At 42.9% G+C, this 19621-nt stretch overlaps 2 protein-coding genes across 8 annotated transcripts in view; both read left to right on the forward strand.

The window, feature by feature from the left end:
- Positions 1-4311, forward strand: part of CILK1 (ciliogenesis associated kinase 1) — a 33444-nt gene extending 29133 nt beyond the window's left edge. For both annotated transcript variants that reach the window (XM_019949918.3, XM_073810604.1), the window contains one exon: positions 747-4311. In XM_019949918.3, coding sequence (XP_019805477.1) covers positions 747-901 — 155 coding nt within the window. In that variant the 3' untranslated portion in view covers positions 902-4311. The remainder of the gene's footprint in view (positions 1-746) is intronic.
- Positions 4312-7825: 3514 nt separating this feature from the next.
- GSTA4 (glutathione S-transferase alpha 4) overlaps positions 7826-19621 on the forward strand; it is a 47642-nt gene continuing 35846 nt past the window's right edge. For all 6 annotated transcript variants that reach the window (XR_012334423.1, XM_073810619.1, XM_019949836.3 and 3 more), the window contains exons 1-5: positions 7826-7922; positions 8889-8993; positions 16164-16215; positions 17693-17825; positions 18711-18852. Coding sequence is in view for 5 of the 6 variants with exons in the window: in XM_073810619.1 (XP_073666720.1) it covers positions 8904-8993; positions 16164-16215; positions 17693-17825; positions 18711-18852 (417 nt within the window). In the remaining variant the exon portion in view is untranslated. The remainder of the gene's footprint in view (positions 7923-8888; positions 8994-16163; positions 16216-17692; positions 17826-18710; positions 18853-19621) is intronic.

Here is a 19621-nt window from a genome sequence, read left to right on the forward strand (position 1 = left end):
ATGCAGATGCATTTTACACAGGGCAGCCAAAGAAGACCTCACTGCAAAGGAACCATCGGGTAAAGATCTACAGGAGGTGAGCAAGAAAGCCCTATAATGCAGGCTCTTAGTGCCTGGGCCTCCAGGTAGGATGGGCCTGGTAGATGCAAGGAACAGCAGGGAGGCGGAGTGCAGGAATGGTGTGAACAAGAGGAGGGTAGCAGGAGGAGGAGGTCAGAGAGGTGATGGGGGGCGCCCCCCACAGGTCACTGTAAGCACGTCGTCATGACTCTGAGCCACATGGAAGCCCCTGGAGGGTTCTGAGCTGGGCAGTGAGGGGATCTGACTTCTATCTCCAGGCTCACTCAAGCCCTGTTGTCACTAGACTGAAAGGGCGAGCAGGGTGGAAGTAGGGAAACCAACCAGGAGGCTGTCACGATTATCCAGGTGAGGAATGAGGCTGGCCTGGGCCGGTGGTGATGGTTGACCTGGGCCAGGTTTTGGGTAGGTTTGGAAGGTAGAGCCAATAGGATTTGCTGAAAATTACAAGTGGGATCTGAGAAAAAGAGAAGGGTCAGGGATGACACCAGTAATTCTGGCCTGACCACTATAGAATGGGGTTGTCCTTAACTGGGAGGGAGGACCCTGAAGAGGCGGCTGCTCTTCAACTCTCCTTTGCTAATATTTTTGTCACCAGGATGCTCTTTGCTGCACTTTGTTTGCATGGGTCCCGTATCAGTCAGACCCACCTTTTTCTTTTATTGCAGGTTATTCTTCCCTGAAGGCTGTGAGACCTCATCCTGGGCGACCTTTCTTCCACACCCAACCTAGAAGCACTCCCGGGTCGCTGCCCCGGCCTCCGGCTGCCCAGCCCGTGCACGGCCGGACGGACTGGGCTGCTAAGTATGCATCTCGGCGATGACTGTCACGAAGCCCTTTGTAGGGGACAGCAGGACACTCTCCCTCAGCCAGCTGGTGTTCTACCTGCAAGAGACTTTCAGATGGTGGAAAAGCAAACAGTTTATAGTTATTCTTCTGAACTGAGACATTTCAATATTCATTTTTAAAGTTTGTTTTTTTTTTAATATTGATTTGAATGCAGTACCTTTTTTGTACAAAGTTATTTTATTCTAAAACTGGGTCCCATTATTTTCTTAAACATTTTGTATATATGGATTACGTTTTAGCATTTTATACAGTCAACTTTGTAAGGAAGTTTTTAAAGATTAATTGATTTTCCTTTGGGGTTCCAGATAATATTTTATACAGATTTTTAAAAATAGAATAATAATGATGCAGTATTGCAACAGGGGTGCAATTTAAGGCTACACGATAAAGGGTTTTTCCCTCAGTGTGTGCAGATATTTGTGAAGTGGTTAAATTTTAAATGTGGCATATTCGGTACTTTAGGCTTTTTTGGACTGACCTCAGCACCAGAAAACTGACCATCTGCCGTTCTCAATACCATGTTATTGGTTTGACTTTTTGATACCGCTGTGCTGTTCTAAAAGTACTATTACATAATTCACTTTGTTTTCTTTTTACTCCCCAGATGAAAGAACTCTAAGTAAATATTTTTAGAAATGTTTATAACACCCTTTTTGGTGGTTGGAGATATCCAGCTGAAACCAAGCTATGCCGTGATATTCTATTTTCTTCCATTTTTGAAATCAACTTGTATAAGTACCCACAAAAAGGAAGCTTTTCGAGCCAAAATGTTCTCCACATAAAGGTTAACACGGTCACTTAAACTATATCCCTGCCAAGATACATGATCCAAAGCTAAGTTTCAAAGCAGCAGAAGATTTTTTATTATCCTAACCCTCAGAATGTTGCGTTTAGCTCGGTTTTCATGGCAATCTGGGGAGCAGGAAAGATAGATGGCAGAGGTCCCACTGGTCTGGGAAGTCACAGCTACCATGATGTCAGTGTCTGTCACGTGCCACATTCAAAGAACTCTTAACCCTTGTGTAGTTTCTTTCAACAGTGAGAACTCTATATGGTGGGCAGAGGCTGTTCCATTGAGAGGAATGTTTACAGCAATTTTGAAAATGACAAAGCTAGTTTGGAGACAGAAAAAGACAGAACGTCCACTCTGATCCACCTCTGTGGGCACACTCGCCTCCACTCATGGTCGCCTGAAAGGCAAGAGAGAAGGTCACCGTCTGTAAACGCGACATAGTCTCCTGAGTATATTGACTCACCTTCTCGCAGGGCTCAAGTCACTGTCATTTGGTTCCAGGATATAGCAAGTTGAGCCAATGAAATTGTCATTTTTGTCGGTTAAAATGAATATCGGCACCTTGATATGGTTCAACCTAATAAGTTGGTAAATTTTTGCTTTGACGTATTCATAATATGTTGTAGCTTGAACAAATCAGGCTGGTTCCCAAGGGGCCCTCACCTAACATCAGGGAGTAATTTGTGCTTTGGAGGGTCTGTCTCAAAAATATACCTGACCAAGCACCATGATCGCTGGGGGCATGAGAAAAGCACACGATGGATGTGGATTTGAGAGGTAATATTTTCCTGTTAACAAACTGGCAGCAAAGCTTCAGGAAATAAATATGTATATGTAAGCACAACTTGAAGCTGAATTCATTTCTGTATTATATTCTCATTATCTCAAGCAGCAGAAAATGTGTTTTCAGAGATGAGTCCTTTACTATGAGGTTAATATTTATTTCCCCTTTCTGTATTATGTATAAAAAGTAAATTAATCTGAAAGCTTACCCAGCTTGCTGGAAAGCTGGTTTTAAATTGTAAATACCCCCTAGAGAACCAGATGGATTGTGAATACCATATTCTTGGCCCTCTAGCTTATGTTAAGGTCATTACATTTTTTTTTTAATTGAAAAACCCAGTTACCTGGTTATTACACATTATAAAATTGTTTTTCTATTACGTTTGTAGGGCCCAAATTCAGAAAATATTTCACTTTTCTTCTTCTTCGGCTTTCATTTGTTTATCAGCAAACAACTTCCCTTGGGAAGCAAAACATGTTTATTCATTTGCAAGTCAAGTAGCTGACGCTGCATTGAGCAAACTAGAAGGCTGAAAAAACAATGTCAATTCTAAAGAACTAGCAAAATCCTATAAAGTTCTCTTTTCCCCCCACCCTGAAACGGGTAAAGGATAAATTGAGCATACAAGCTGTTTACTATAGAAGCAAATAGTCACCATTATTTTGTTAAGTGAAAATGAAATGCTACCTGTTGCCTATATTTTTAGTTACTATAGACTTACAAAATCTACTGCAAGACACCAAGAAGAATGATGAGTTTAACTGTACCTATCCACGTCTGTACCTCATTTCCAGGCAGAAAGCTTTCTGGGGCGTCAGGAAATGGTACAGTGCCCAAAGTTTCAGTGACAGTGGTATGCCAAAGGGTATGTGTGTGAACTGCAGGGAAAGTTGCATGGGCATAAAAGCTACTCTTGGTGTGATTGTTAATTTGACAATAAGCTGCCATTAATTACTAAGCCCTCACCCAGCTCATGTATGATTTAAATAGGAAGAAAACTGATTTTTAAGCAATTTTTTAGACACATCTCTTGCCTAAAGGACTATATACGTCTAATAAACTGACGCTGTGTCATCATCTGGAGTCATCAAAAATTGAATACAGTCAAGGCAACCCACGTAACGCAAGAATCGTTTTGTTCTTAAGTACGAATTACCAGTACTGTTGGAGTTCACAGGCGCCATGTTTTTTCACGAGGTGGCATCAAGCCATTGTTCTGGGCCATTTAGGAGAGAAAAAGAATGCGGGCTGTATGTTTCAGCTCAATGTATGATCCAAAGCAATGTGTTTATAAGAAAATGTTTGACATACTAATTATTTTATATCATTTAAAGCATACTGTAGCAACTTGTTTGTTTAATATATGTGGTTAATTTTTAGAATTATTTTTTACAATTTCCAACCAAAGTACTGTATTTTATATAATTTATTGTGAGGACCTTCTCATGGAAACCCGTAGAAGACAAACTGGGGGCAAATATCACGTTAATCTGTATTATCAGTTTCTTATAGTCACTGTGCTAATGTGAATTTAAAATGACCTGAACAGTCTTCTGATGTGGATATTTCGATGCTGACAGCAATTTAGTCTCCTGGTTTGATTACAAGGGAGTAACTAAGAATATATTTAATTATAAAGCAAATATTCATATGATGGGAAGGTAGGAGGACAGAAAACCACTTACTCAAACCCCTTCTGAAATAAAATGTTCCTTTTTTGAATAGTTTGTCCTAAGGTGTTTAAAAACGTTAACTTTACTTAAGGAAAATTCTGCTCCAAATAAAGTTACAGTTTAAGAAAAATTGATTTGAGTGTTCTGTTTTTGTTTGTATGTTCTCCCATCAAACAGTAACATTACTGTTTCCTAATTTGGAATTTTGATATTCTATAACTTCTCCTTAACGCTTAATATAGTGTTACTGCTGTGAAATTGAAAGCATACACTTAGACTAGCAGTAGGAAGCATTATCTTGCAATGTGGAGGCTTTTTAAATCTAGCTTTTAGCAAGTTAGGTGAGTAGGAATATTGAAAAAAAAAAAGCAGGTCAAAACAATTTCTTGTTGCTGATTTCATCATGATTAATACCTACCTTGCGTTTTTCTAGCTTTCATAGTACACTCACATGTACAATATAAACCTTCAAAAGAAACTCATAACTTCATGAATTCCACAGGAAATTCTTCTCCCAAACATTCTTTGAAACCTTAAAAGAATTTTGAGGGAACGTGATTTACCAATTAACCTTGTATCGGTGAATCCGTAGGTGATGTGCCCTTCGCCATCAGAACATCCCCGGACCTGGATGGGGGAAGGGTCAAAGACTGAGATGAGTTCCCAGGGCCTCTGAATATATTGATATATATCAGGTAGGTAGAAAGACACCATGAGTAAGACTGTCCCAGGCTGAGAGCAACTCCAAGGGTCTCCAAGAATAGAATGATTTCAGGGGCTTCCAAGGAGCAGAATGACCTAAGCATACCTGTTGTAGAATAGAATTAAAATAACAGCAGTTTTTAATTTCTCCACAAGCTTGTTTAATGAGAGTCTTATGACACTGCCTTAGTTTCTCTTTCGGGTAAACAAGATCACTAGGATGATATGACCCCTAATTTATTAGGTTGGACGTATGAAGTGTCCATTTTTGTAAGTTAGAAAAAATTAGTAAAATACCAACAATTTGATATGGCTCAACCAATTAGAAATAAGAAAATGGAGATAAAGGTTTGGCTGATCAATAACGTTTATAATAATGCTTGTCCTACCTAGTTCAATGAAAGCGAATCTTTGTAGAAAGGTGGGTTGAAAAAATTGATAAAGTATGACCACCTTCAGCAGGTTTGGAAAATATGACTTCTGCCTGTCTCACCTTCCAAGATGGCCCACACTGTCTGTGGAATGTGTATTTCTCTGAATAAACCTCCTTTCACTTTTAAAAAAAAAAGAAATATATATGGCTTCCTACCTATGTCAACTTGAGTAATCTCTGTGTTAGGTCAGAGTTAGAAAAATGAAATTGAACACATATTGCTTTTCGTATTTGAAAGTGACTTTCCTGACTCTTGGTGTGCCCAGCTGTTCTTGTTTTTTCTTCTTACTTTACATATTTTCTCTGGATAAACTCACCCTTTTGCTGCCAAGTTAATCCATCTCAGTTCTCTCTTCTGAGTTGTCACTGGCCTCTTTTTTATTTTATTTTTATTTTTTTATGGAAATATAGTTCATTCACAATGTGTTAATTTCTGCTTACAGCAAAGTTCTTCAGTTATACATATATATAATTCTTTCTTTAGTATTCTTTTCCATTATGCTTTATCACAGGACATTGAATACAGTTCTCTGTGCTACACAGTAGGACCTTGTTGTTTATCCATTCTGAATATAACAGCTTACATCTGCTCACCCCAACCTCCCACCGGCCTCTTCAACTGTCTAGTGGACATTTCCAGTTGTACGGCTCGCAGGAATGAAAGACAGACCTACTCATGATTATTTCCCCCAAACCTTTATGGAGCTAGAACCAAGGTATTGTCCATTCATTCATTCATTCATTCAGTCTTTCAACAAGTGTTCTCTGAACGCCTTCTCTGTGCTAACCATTATTCTAAGAGCAGGATATACAAAAGTATATTGTAAAAAATATGAAAACCCCTAACCTCTTGGAATATACATTCTATCAAAATTTCAGACAGATAACAAAATAAATTAAAAATATAGTATGTTAGATGACAATAAATGTTATGAAAAATAAACAAGGAAGGTGGAAAAGGAAGTGTGTGTGTGTGTGTGTGTGTGTGTGTGTGTGTGTGTGTTTGGGGGGGGCATCATTCTCGACCTTTTCTCTTTCTCCTTTCCACCTCACTAATATTTCACCTTTTCTTACCCATCTTCTTCAAATTTTTGATGCTACTATAATTCACACGGACATTTAACATGTCTCTCTTTCCCCACCCCACACAGTCCCAATTCATCCTCCACGTTTCTGCCAGAGAAATCTATGGAAAATAAAATCTGATCTTGTTATTTGCTGTAATTGATCAGCAGCACAGGCTTCTCAAGCCAGGTACCCTCAAAAACCCCTCCTGGGTGAAAACAATAATCAACAACATCTATAGCCTGAGAAATAGCAGAAGCTGCCTCTAGAAGCAAGAGAGAGTTCTGAAGGCCTTTTGGAGGCATATATTTTTAACTTTAAAATTCATGTGAATTTTTCTATACTAACCTTGACGGTTTTAAAATATTTTAAAGTTCTAACTTATCTACCAGCCAAATTACTTTTTTAGCCCCATTGATACCTCTACCCCAAGGCCCCTACTTCCTTCCATCCAAGAAGGTGCTATGTTTAACCTGTGGCTTAAAGCAGTTTTGTCGAAAGTGTACAAAATGAAGGAGAAGCTCAAGACGATTCACTGGGTCAAGGAAGAAAGAAGGAGGGAGAGGAGAAAAAAATATATGTATATATAAATATATATAATATATATATAAAATATATATTATATAGAAAATATATGTGTATATAATATATATAAATGAATATATATTTTATATATAAATTATATAATCACACATTTAATAATGAGTTGTTACATAGCTATATATGGAACTTTTGCTTACATTTCAAAAATGAGTTGTGTTACATAGCTATATATAAAGCTTCGCTTACTTTTCAAAAATACCTCTTTTGTATGAATTACTTGATCCTTTTTTAAGAACATTGTCAAAAGAAAGGCAGACTGCCACGTGCAGCGCCTCATTTGGATGTGTCTGGAGTCTTGGAAGCTTGACTACCCTACGTTCTCCTACAAATGGACCTTGAGAGCTTGTTTGGAGGTTCTAGCAGGGGAGCGCAGCTACTCGTATACCCTTGACCGAAGAACGGTCCTCCTCTATCGGGGAAGGTCGTCCTCTTCGACCGAGCGCGCAGCTTCGGGAGGGACGCACATGGAGCGGTGAGGGAGGAAGGGGACACCCGCCTAGCCAGCCAGATCAGCCGAATCAACCCTGGCGATCAATGGGGTGACAGATGTCGCAGCCAGATCGCCCTCACATCCGAAAGAACACAGTAGAGCATGCGGTATATAAACCTGAAGAGATTTTTAACTTTTTGCATAGGTCTACTTGTTTGTCTAGTCGGATCTCTAAAAGTCACTTTAAAGTCTTAACCTAACTAACACTTAAATGATCACTTAATCCCTAAAATTGCTAAAATTGGTGCTAAAACGGGCTTAATTTGGGGTTGTTTTCACATTATCCAGCATGCCTTGCAGGTGGGAGGGGCATGCTAAATAGTGCCGTGTCTATTGGTGAAATCCTCCGGAGCCTCGCCCACCGAGAGCGCCTCGGGCGGCCCACGCGTCCCCTGGCTGCAGACCGCTTGCTGGGCGCTTTGTGCGGTTCTGGTCACTCCGAGCGGACCCAGGTCTGTCTCCCTTCTGCTGCCCCCACCTGCCCTTTCCCCTCGTCTTGTTTCTCCTGGCTCCGAGCTTCTCACTCTCTCTCCATCCCGGAACCACCCCGCATTCATCCTATTCCTGTCTTCCTGCCCCGGTCCTTTGCGCCCCCGCCCCCATCTGGGCAGACGGGGGCCCCTGGGCTGGGGTGGGGTCTTTTTTGGCTCGGTGTGCGTATCATGATTAACCCGCTCTGTGGAGTCGGCAACCCTGGGTGGAAGGCAGGGTCGGATGGTCCCCGGGGCGGGCCGCACGGGCTGAGCGGCCACGCGGAGCGCTGGGAGCCTATCTCGGCCGCCGATCGGTGGCCTGGGCGCACCCGGGGCTGGGGGCCCGTGTCCGGGCGGGGCGGGGGCGTGCAGGATCCGGGACCGCCACCGCGGGCCTGCCCACCGACGCAAGTCTTGCGGACAGTAGTAATCCTCGGCCTCCCCACCTCCCTGTTGCTGTGAGGCTCAAATCTGACGCGTGTGAAAGTGAATTTTTGCAGAGGTTCCACGGGTGTGTACGTCTCCTCCGCGGCCCTTGGCGTCTGGACTGTAAAGGCCGAATTTGGGAAATCACAGATTTTCAAGGTCAAAGTATATGATGTTCTGATTCTGTGAAGTCCCGTGCTGCTAGTACAGATAGATGTCTTTACAGCAAATGGCCCCAGCTTCCCAAGATCCAGAGTAATAAATCGTAACGATATGAAACGGTATGAAAGCCAAGTGTTTTTTTTTTTTAAGTTTTAAAATGGTGGTCTGTTTTTATTGAGTGAGGGAAAACGCAATTAAAAAAACGAAAACAAAATCCCTTCCCTTCCAACCACCACAAAACCCCCCAGACAGTTTTCTGTGCCAAATCCTGAATATTCATTTAGCGCCTGAGCTCTGGGCTGAGGACTCGAAATTGAGGCTGTTCTTTTGCGAGGAGCTGCTGCGTTTGTTTTTCAGAAAACCTGAAAGGCCATGATGGCTACGAAGCCCAAACTCCACTATCCAAATGGACGAGGCCGCATGGAATCCGTGCGATGGGTTTTAGCTGCCGCTGGAGTCGAGGTACCCTACCTATATGCTGTTTCTGCACAGATTTGTCCTACAGCGTTGAGACTTGAGGGAAACGTCAATGGCGGAGCCCTGTCCTCTCCCACTAATATTACAGATCTGCTTCAGTGAGTCAGAAGAGTCCTTCCCCTCAAGACTTTTTCTTTTTATAAATGGAGTGTAGTTGATGAAATTGTATTTAACTTTCAGCTTTAATCATTGGCTTCTGATCTACCACCAGTAGATATTTATTAATGAGGAGAAAGGGAACGAACCTGCAATTTGCCAGTTAACAGCCAGAACTTTTGTGGACATAGAATCTCTAGGTGAATTTCGTATTTATTCCAGTGGCTTCAGACTGGCAGCCTTCCTATCTTGTCTGCATTCCTTCCTGTATGTTTTGGCCCACAGTGGTTTTGGTCTTGTTTTTGTTCTGTTCTTGTAGCTTCTTGTTTATGGAAATTTTCAAATACGAGCAAAGATAGGACATTGCCATGAGATCCATGTACCTGTCACTCAGCTTCAACAACCATCAGCTTTATGCTAATCTTGTTTCACCTATCTCCTCCCCTCTGCTTGCTTTGTTGGAATATTTTACGTTTCATCTGTGAGTACTTCAGTTTTGCTCTCTAAAAGATGAGCATTTTAAAACATAACCACAATAGCATTATTGCACCCAACAAAATTAACAACAGTTCCTTATTATCAGCTAACAATCTGATTGTCAAACAGGCCTTGTTTCAGTCTGGATCTAAATCAGGTCCACACATTGCATTTGATTACATTTCTTTCAGTATTTAAAAAAATCTGTAACATTTCCTCTGCATTTAAAAAAAATAAACTTTGCATTTTGAAATAATTTCAGATTAATAGAAAAGTTCTAAAGATAGTGCAGAGTGTTCCCATGTAACTGTCTCTGTCTCCCTTAATGAAAACATCTTAACCACATCAAAACCAAGAAATTAACATTGGTGCATAACAAACTACAGACTTTATTCAAATCTGATTGGTTTTTCCACTAATGTCCTTTTACTGTTCCAGGATCCAACATTGTATTTAGTCATCATGTTTCCTTCGCTTTCCTCCATCTGTGACAGTTTCTTAGTCTTTCCTTTATTTCACCACCTTGACGGTCTTGAAAAGTATTGGTCAGGTTTTTTGTAGAATCCTCCACATTTTGGGTTTGTCTGATGTTTTTCTCATGATTAGACCGAGTTTGAGGAAAGAAAACCACGGAGTGAAGTGTCCTTATTACATCATATGAGGGGTTACAGGACATCATGAGTCGTCACTGGTGCAGTTAAGCCTGGTCACTTGGCTCCTTCATTCATCAACTAATTTTCCCTCTGTTCTTTGGAAGAGAATCATTAAATTCAGCCCACACTCCCAAGGATGGGAATTAAGCTCTACCTCCTGGTATCTGCATTTAGAATTCTTATGTAAGGAAGATTTGTCCCACCCCCATTTATTTATTTATTCCATCATTTGTTTATATCAGCATGAATTTAAGTATATTTATTTTATCCTTTCGATTAAAATTCAATAATACTTTCTTTTGTTGCTCACATAGTTCCAGCTTTGGCCACTGAGGCTCTTTCAGGTTGGCTCTTGTGTCCTTTCCATGTAGCCCTTTTTACTTTTTCTTTTTCCTTCAACATTTTCTCACTTTCTGACACTCCAAGATGCTCCAGGCTAATCTTGTATTTTCCTTGCCCTAGCCCTAGTACTTCTCCAAAGAGCCCTGGTCCCTTTTATTAGAAAATGGTATTAGCAGCCAAGATCTGGGTGCCAAGTGTCTGCATTTGTTTCTGGTGCCATTTGTGGAAGAAACTGCGTTTAGAATGCCCCTCATTCTGGATTTGGCGGCTTTACTCTGATTTTAACATGTTCTGTTCTCTATATTTCCTGTAAACTACTAGTTGGATCCAGAAGTCTGATCAACTCCAGGCTCCTTTTTTTCTTTCTATCTCTATTTTTTTTTTTCCTGCCAGACTGCGGCAGAGGGGATACTGCGATCATATTTCTCTTGTGCGACATCCGGGGTGCATGACGTCTGCCTGTCTCATTTTCAGCGTTGCTGAGTTTGATCAGTGTGTTTCTGTGACCTTAGCCTGTTCCACACACTATGAAGTGTCCTCCATCACCCTTTCAAGTGTCGTTTGCAGCCTTGATCATCACCATTGTTAGAGGTTACAAAATGGTGATTTTTCTATTTCTATCATTTCACCTAAATTTACTAACTGTGATACTCTTGTAAAGAGTAATTGTTCACTGATTACTTAATTACCTCGAAGTACAGTTCAAATAAGAAAAGCAGGATAGATGCTTGATTCTGCCACTTTTATCAATTTTCAGAATAATGAGTCGTTACCCTAGCAGCCTCCAGAGGTGACAAATGAGGGTTGATGGGTTTGGGGTTTTGTTTCTTATGGTTGGTTTGGTTTGGTTTTGGTTTCCTTACCTATCGTTATAACTCACCACACAGTGTTTTTACAGTTTTCTAAATTAATCGATATCATTTTTATATACAAATTCTGATTTCTGACTTCTCTTGAGAAGTTGGAAGATCTGATGATCCTGGGGCCTCATTTCCATAGGGCAGCAGCTGCTGCTTCTGAGTAGGGACGGTCCCTAGAGATGGACCTTTCTAGCCTGCACAGTCCCCATCATTCCCTATTGTCTCAGGACATATTTTCTAATTGTGTTAAGAGGAAAGCGGAACAATTCTTGATCCTTTGATCACCTGTCACCTGTCTAACCCCTGTATGCTTCTGAGTTTGCAATTATCTAATAGGTTTTGAAGAGGGTGTCTTATATGAGTATGTACTAGAATCCCTTGTCAAAGCTCCTCTTCCCTAGCTTCATTCTGCCCCTCCTGCTCTGCTGTGAGTCAGCATTCTTGGCTACAGTCATAGAAACCCAACCCTAAGTAAGAAAAACAAAAAGGAACATGGGTCATGTGATCTACCTACCCTCAACCAGGCAGGCAGGTTGGGTACAGTAATTAGCCCAGCGTGGGTCTCAAGCCCACTCCTCTGACCAGGGTGGAGGGAGCTAGGCTGGCCTCCTTCACGAGGGCTGACCACGTGGTTTGCAGGAACAATTCCCAAAAGGTGGTACCAGGGGTCCCTTTCCTTTCTGTGCCCAGTGACATTTTCAGCTACATTTGTGCTCAGACAGATCTGAAACAGGAGGGCCAGGCTGGCAGCCGCTGGGTGGGTTCATGATTCCCAGGGTCACGATGTCGGTTAGAAGCTGATGTGTAAAGCACACGCATCCCAGTAACTAGGTACCTCGCACCTGCCGAGAGACAGCCTGGCCTAATTCAGGGCGTCGGCGTCTTCCATCTCACGCGCGGTTCGAGTCCTCAGACCTTGCTCCGTGCCGCATGCTGCTTCTCGGCTGCTTGGAGCTTCGTGTGCCCAAAGACCACCCCCCCCACCCCGAACCTGGTCTGATCCTCCTTGTGGAGAGGGGGATGAACAGTAAAAGAGAAGATGTGAAGGCCACAAGCTCCTCGTTCAGGACTTCTAGGCAGTTCACTTAGAAGAAGGGTGCGTGCGAAGAGGGAGCGCGTGGTGTGGACACGGGTGCTTCTCCAGGGATCCCAGCGGGAACGGCACCCCATCAGGGCACAGAGACGGCTGATGGCGTGGATGGAAGCCACACGCTGTCTGTCTGTCCTTACAGCCCGGAGCAGCAGCCAGACAGTCGCCAGCTCCCCCAAGCTCTGCCTGGGGACTTTTTCCCTTCCTCCCTCTCCTACCCTCTAATCTCCTGTTCCGGTGCTAGATTCTTCTTACAGACCAAGTTTTATAAAGTTTGACTGAAGAGAGCTTCTCTAGTGAGAGAGAGCATGCATTTTGCTACGTGTTCCCAGAAGTCAAAAACCAGAATCGGAACAATTTGGAAGGAATTAAAAAAAAAGTTTTTTTAAATTAAAGTATAGTTGATTTCGGGTGTACAGCAAAGTGGTCCAGTTATATATATCTTGCACATTATTTTCCATTATAGCTTATAACAAGATATTGAATATAGTTCCCTGTGCTGTACAGTAGGTACTTTTGTTTATCTATTTTATATATAGTAGTGTGTATCTGTTAATCCCAAACTCCTAATTTATCCCTCCCCCCTCCTTTTCCCCCCTGGTAGCCATAAGTTTGTTTTCTATGTGTATGAGTCCGTTTCTGTTTTGTAAATAAGTTCATTTGTGTCATTTTTTTTTAGATTCCACATATAAGTGATATGATATGATATTTGTCTTTCTCTGTCTGACTTACTTTGCTTAGTATGTTAATCTCTAGGTCCATCCATGTTGCTTGGAAGGACTCGTTTTTTTAAAATGTACATTTCTGGTCTCTCCCAACTACTGGATGTGAATCTCTGAGGGATGAGCCTAGAGACACACACACACGCTTTCCCATGTGCTTTATAAATGATTGTGGTCATAAAAGTGTGAGAGCCGTGGTGCAGAGGGAACACCACCAACATCACACCTGACCAGCTGGGCATTTGGACAAATGCCCAGAACATTCTTGCCCTGAAGTTACTGCTTCCTGGGCCACAGATGGAGTGCCTCTAGGGGCACTGAGGCCCCCTCCTCACACGGGAGGACGCTGGGAGTAGGAGAAGCCATGCCTACACATCCTGATGCCCGTTGAGGTGGAAGAGAGAATGGCCATGTCTATGCTGTCAGCTCTGCCCCTCCTGGGATGATGGGGCAGCGCAGGGAGAGATGCTGGTGGGGAACCATCTGGGGACTCAGTGGGCATGTGAAGGGCATCAGTACATTAGCACGAGTTTTATCTAACACAAGAAAAGAAACTTTTCAGTGTTTTTCCCCGCCCCACCCAGCCTTTTAGTTTGAAAACTTGAAAACCTACAGAAAAGTTGTAATAGTACAATGGACACCTTCTAACTAAATTGACCCGTTGTTAACATTTTGCCATGTTTGCTTCCTTCCCTCTTCTCTCTCTGCTTTATTTATTCTTTTTTTTTTTAAACATCTTTATTGGGGTATAATTGCTTTACAATGGTGTGTTAGTTTCTGCTTTATAACAAAGTGAATCAGTCATACATAAACATATGTTCCCATATGTCTTCCCTCTTGCGTCTCCCTCCCTCCCACCCTCCCTATCCCACCCCTCCAGGCTGTCACAAAGCACCAAGCCAATATCCCTGTGCCATGCGGCTGCTTACCACTAGCTATCTACCTTACTACGTTTGTTAGTGTGTATATGCCCATGACTCTCTCTCGCCCTGTCACAGCTCACCCTTCCCCCTCCCCATAACCTCAAGTCCGTTCTCTAGGAGGTCTGCGTCTTTATTCCTGCTTTACCCCTAGGTTCTTCATGACATTTTTTTTTCTTAAATTCCATATATATGTGTTAGCATACGGTATTTGTCTTTCTCTTTCTGACTTACTTCACTCTGTATGACAGACTCTAGGTCTATCCACCTCATTACAAATAGCTCAATATCGTTTCTTTTTATGGCTGAGTAATATTCCATTGTACCACCTCATTACAAATAGCTCAATTTCGTTTCTTTTTATGGCTGAGTAATATTCCATTGTATATATGTGCCACATCTTCTTTATCCATTCATCCGATAATGGGCACTTAGGTTGTTTCCATCTCCGGGCTATTGTAAATAGAGCTGCAATGAACATTTTGGTACATGACTCTTTTTGAATTTTGGTTTTCTCATGCTTTATTTATTCTTAATCACTTGAAAGTAAGTTACAGACATCAGCATGTATCTCCCTGTTAAGAAAGAAAGAAATAATTGTCCTAATAACTGCAATATCATTGTCACAACTAAGAAAGTTAACACTAACTTTACAACATCTAATATACAATTCATATTCAGAAGTTCCCTCTCGTCCCCCAAAAGTCTATGTAACTGTTATTTAACTATTTAGCAGTTATAACTGCCCCTCCCCCATCCAAGATCTAATCAAGATTCAGATATTTGGTGGTTATTTCTCTAGTCTCTTTTCATCTATCAATAGAACAGAGCCTGCATTTTGTTCATTTCTTCCCTACCCTTCACTTAACAGAAAAGGAATGTGTGAAGGAGGAATTGACTCTCTTGCATGAATTTCTGCCAACAGACGTAAGGGATCAGTTATGTGACTTGGAGGCCAAATGACATAAAGAATTATCAGAAGAGGGCTACCTGGCTAAAGTCGATTCCCTTTTAAATAAAGGTTTGCCCTTGAGAGCAGAATTCATGCTTTTGGTCGGGAAGAGGATAGATGGCTAGGAAACGGGAGCCAGACAAGTGGTGAGGACCACAGAGTGGGAACAGCAGAGGCAGAAAGTTCCCCAGACCAGTTTCCAAACCTTGCACATCCTGGAGGAGCTTAGAAACAAAACAGGCCATTTATGTTACAGAGTGTCCCACATCCTGGATATGCCCCATTTTCACCTTGCAGTTTGATCCAAGTGAAATCGGTTGGTGAGCTCTTTCTGCAGTGGTGCAGTGTCCTCACTGTGTCACAGCAGGGAGCACGTGATGTCTCAGGATGTCCCCCAGTGGGGAGCTGAGTTTGACCACTTGGTTAGTTGGATGGTGGGATCTCCAGATCTGCAGAGGTGTTTTTTCTCTGTCATAATAAGGAACTTGTGGGGTGACACTTTGAGATTGTGTGAATATTCTATGCCCCATGACCCAATGATTTCAGCATCCATTATGATCCTTGTCAGAATCAGCTATTACATTATAGGGTGAAAATTGGTGATTTTCTAATTTTATCATTAATTAGGAATAATTCTACATTAATTAGTGCTAATTCTGTAAAAGAGAGCTTTTCTTCTCCCTTTTTTTTTTTAGAATCATCATTTATGGACACAGGGATTTTTTTGTTGTGTTCTAATCCATAACTGATATCACTCTTTTCGATATTTAAATTGTCCCAGATGTGGCTAGAGAATCCCTCGGGTAGGGTCCTGCATGCCTTTGCTTTTGACATACCCGTTAGTCTTTGAGTACGTCCTCACTTTCTGACATAACAGAGTCAACCTTTGCTTCTGGGAGTCCAGTGATATTTAGAAACAAGATGTGGGTGCTGAGTATGCTCTTTCTCTCTGCTTCTGAGGCAGTTTAACTTGGTATTTTCAGTCCTGAACCTGGAATGACATTTCGCTTCTTTTTTTTGGGGGGGTGTCTTTTTGAATTTAGTTTGATGAAGACTTTTTAGAAACAAAAGAACAGTTGCAGAAGTTGCAGGATGGTGAGTATCAAAATGTATTGCTGTCGGTAATGCTGATTTTCTTTTCTAAGAACCCATATTTACGTGGAAAGGCAAAGATACTGCTGCACTAAGAATCCAGACCAGTATCCTAAAACCAGACAAGCAAGAGGAAACAGTAGCCGAAATTGCCAGGAAGTCTCTTCGTATTCAGTAGTTCTATAAAAGCTGGCGAAAGGGAAGGAGCCAGTTCCTCCCTCTGTCCCAGTGGGCAGCCCTTCTCCATCTCTCTCTCCACCCCCGCCCTCCTCTACCTTTCCCCCCCTTTCTTCCTCTCCCTCATCCCCTCCCTCCTCATTTTCCACCTCCTCTGAATTACCTGAGGCATCTGCACCTGCTTGAAGTACGCAGGTAAAAGTCACCATTTACACTGGGCTGCTTTCTGAAATAAGTACAAACAGGTGTGACATCAGTGAAAGGCCCCCTTTTAACTCCTGGTCACACCTCCCCCTCCACACCCAGGCCCCTGTAAGCATCCTCCCTCCCGGCCATCAGCAGGATCCTGAGGCCCAACTCGAGGCTCCTCGGAGAGGGACCAGCTCTGCAGGGCTGTGACGCCCCCGTCATGAGTGACACTGCCTGGCGTCACTAGGCCTGTGCTGAGTACATATCTCCCCTCGACCCGCATGGGCCCCCAAGCCTTGAGCCCCCCCCAGGGCTGGGCCGTATGCTATACTTGCAACTCTCCCCGACATTTGGTGTGGGGAAAGTGTTTGAGACAGGCTTCTTGAAGAAAGCAGTGGGTTACTTTTTGACCAGTGACAGCGTACTCGGTGGTAGGTGGACTGTGGTAGTGGACGCCTGTACGTGAGTATCAGCTGGTGACTTGGGTTTCATGATCAGATTGTCAAAGCAGTGCAGTCATAGAACATTCTAGAGCGACGGGAATGTTCTGTTCTACAATGGCCAGCGCAGGAGCCACCAGCCACATGTGGCTTTTGAGCACTTGTAATGTGTCCAGGGCGACTAACAAAGTGAGTTTTAAATTTTTCAAAAGTTTGATTGATTTAGAGTTCCCTGGTGGCCTAGTGGTTAGGATTCTGGGCTTTCACCGTTGTGGGCCCAGGTTCAATCCCTGGTCAGGGAACTAAGATCCTGTAAGCTGTACATTGCAGCCACACACCAAAAAATTGATTAACTTAAATTTAGGTTTAACTATACACACGCTGCTTACTGGCTACTGTATTGGCCAGCGCACCTCTAAAACAACGTCTTCACTACGTCTCCCCTACCCTTTGTCACTGGAGCTAGGTGTTTTTCCTGGGGTGAAAGTCAAAAGGGAAGATTTGGATCAATGCTAGTTTTCGGGCTTGTTTTATGGCTAAGTCTGCACCCCTGAATGAAGTGGGGGGAGCTTTACACTAAGGCTGGGATCCCACTGTCCCTTTCATTCAGCAGAGCATGTTTTGATGGGGGTGCAGGGAAGAGATCACTTCTAACTCTGGGCTTCCATTCCCAGGTAACCACCTGCTGTTCCAACAAGTGCCAATGGTTGAAATTGATGGGATGAAGCTAGTGCAGACCCGGAGCATCCTCCACTATATAGCAGACAAGCACCATCTCTTCGGCAAAGATCTCAAGGAGAGAACCCTGTACTGTGGCCCCTCTGGCGTGTTCTCACTTGTCCACTTACCGATGCTTAACTGATTAGTCGTCCTCTACAGCACACCCGTCCACTTCATGTCCTGTATCGTTAGTGGGAACAGGGAACAAAGCCCCAGAAAGGTCAAGACCAGTTAGAAAATCAGTACAGAGAGTCTGAGTAAAATGAGAGAAAGGAATTGAGTTCAGATATTAGAGCCTGTTTCTGGGGTGTGGTGTAGGTTTCAACACGTTTAAATGCTTTGATGATAGTTTTTTTTTTTTATACCTTTCTTGCAAACGTATTATCGCTGAGTATTAGGAATAGAAAGCTGCTGTGACATTCAAGGCCCAGGATACTGTGCACTGGATGATAATTTGAACTCAGAGCCTGGTCCCTGTACCTCCTGGATCATGACCCAGGGCAAAGCGTTACGCTCCAGTGTCCTGATGAGTTTCCAGTGTGGTGGGGATAATAACAGCATATTCCTCATAATGCCATAGGATTCAATGAAATATTGGATAGAGAGTGTTTAGCACCGTGCCTGGTACACACCAAGCATCCTATAAATAATACCCACTATTTTTACAAATGTGAAGCTCCACCCGCCCCAAGCCCGGGTGCTGGAGTGGGGGCGGCAGAGTAGGGGCCAGGAGAGAGGACGTTCGTGGCTCTCATGCTTTGAGATGCGTGACAGGTTTTTCTGAAAGATTTTTCTGAATCGCAGCTAGAATTGACTTTGCATCTTGGCTCTAAAGGGACAGGTGGAGATGAATGCTTCTTGGTGCTTAAGTTGCCAGAGCCTTAAGAGAAAAACACTCTAGATGCTTAGTTGTGGAAGCCAATGAGTTCAAAGAGAGGGGTGACTGAGAAAACGTTCTTTTGTGTTTTGAAGGATTGACATGTATGTGGAGGGGACCCTGGATCTTCTGGAACTGATTATCATGCATCCTTTCCTCAAACCAGATGATCAGCAAAAGGAAGTGGTGAACATGGCCCAGAAGGCCATAATCAGATACTTTCCTGTGTTCGAAAAGGTAGGTGGCAGTGAAGCCTGTGAACACGGCATCACCAGACCACAAACACCCCTTTCTACTCAGGCGGAGTAAAGCTGAGCCCTGCTAGACCAACCTCCTGGACTCCTGAGGGCTCACAGGTGCCATCGGCACAAAGCCAGGATGTCTTGGAGCCTCCCAGACTCTTCCAGAGTCTTCCATGTTTTCTGGGGAAAAGATGGGCTCACCCATGTGTGCGTTGTCACTGCTTACATTAGCCAGGTGCCACCTCGTGCACGATACAGAAGAGAAGAAACCACCTACTTCATTCATTCTTTCGTCATCCTACCTGATAGTTTGGTATAAAGAGAAGAACCATTGCTGTTCTATTTCTCTTCCCTGTGCTCTTTTTGTTTTCTCTTTTGTTATTTCTTGTCTCATTACCGTATCTGTTTTTCTGAGCTTCAAACTCCTCCTCTCTTTTCCTCAACTCAGAGGGACTATTTTAAATGCTTTAGTTAAAAACCAAGAGAATGTGAAAATCTGGAATTGGCAGACTTCCTCTGGCCATTGATGTGGAATTAGATGTAAGAAGGAGGAGAGATATTTTCTGAGTGTTTCTGTCCTTGGTTTCGTAGCCTCTTTTTTTTGTTTAGTTTTTTTCTTTGTTTTTTTTTTTTTGCGGTTCGCGGGTCTCTCACTGTTGTGGCCTCTCCCGTTGCATAGCAACAGGCTCCGGACGCGCAGGCTCAGCGGCCATGGCTCACGGGCCCAGCCGCTCCGCGGCATATGGGATCTTCCCGGACCGGGG

This window comes from Tursiops truncatus, chromosome 10 (genome assembly GCF_011762595.2).
Source record: "Tursiops truncatus isolate mTurTru1 chromosome 10, mTurTru1.mat.Y, whole genome shotgun sequence".
Taxonomy (NCBI): domain Eukaryota; kingdom Metazoa; phylum Chordata; class Mammalia; order Artiodactyla; family Delphinidae; genus Tursiops; species Tursiops truncatus.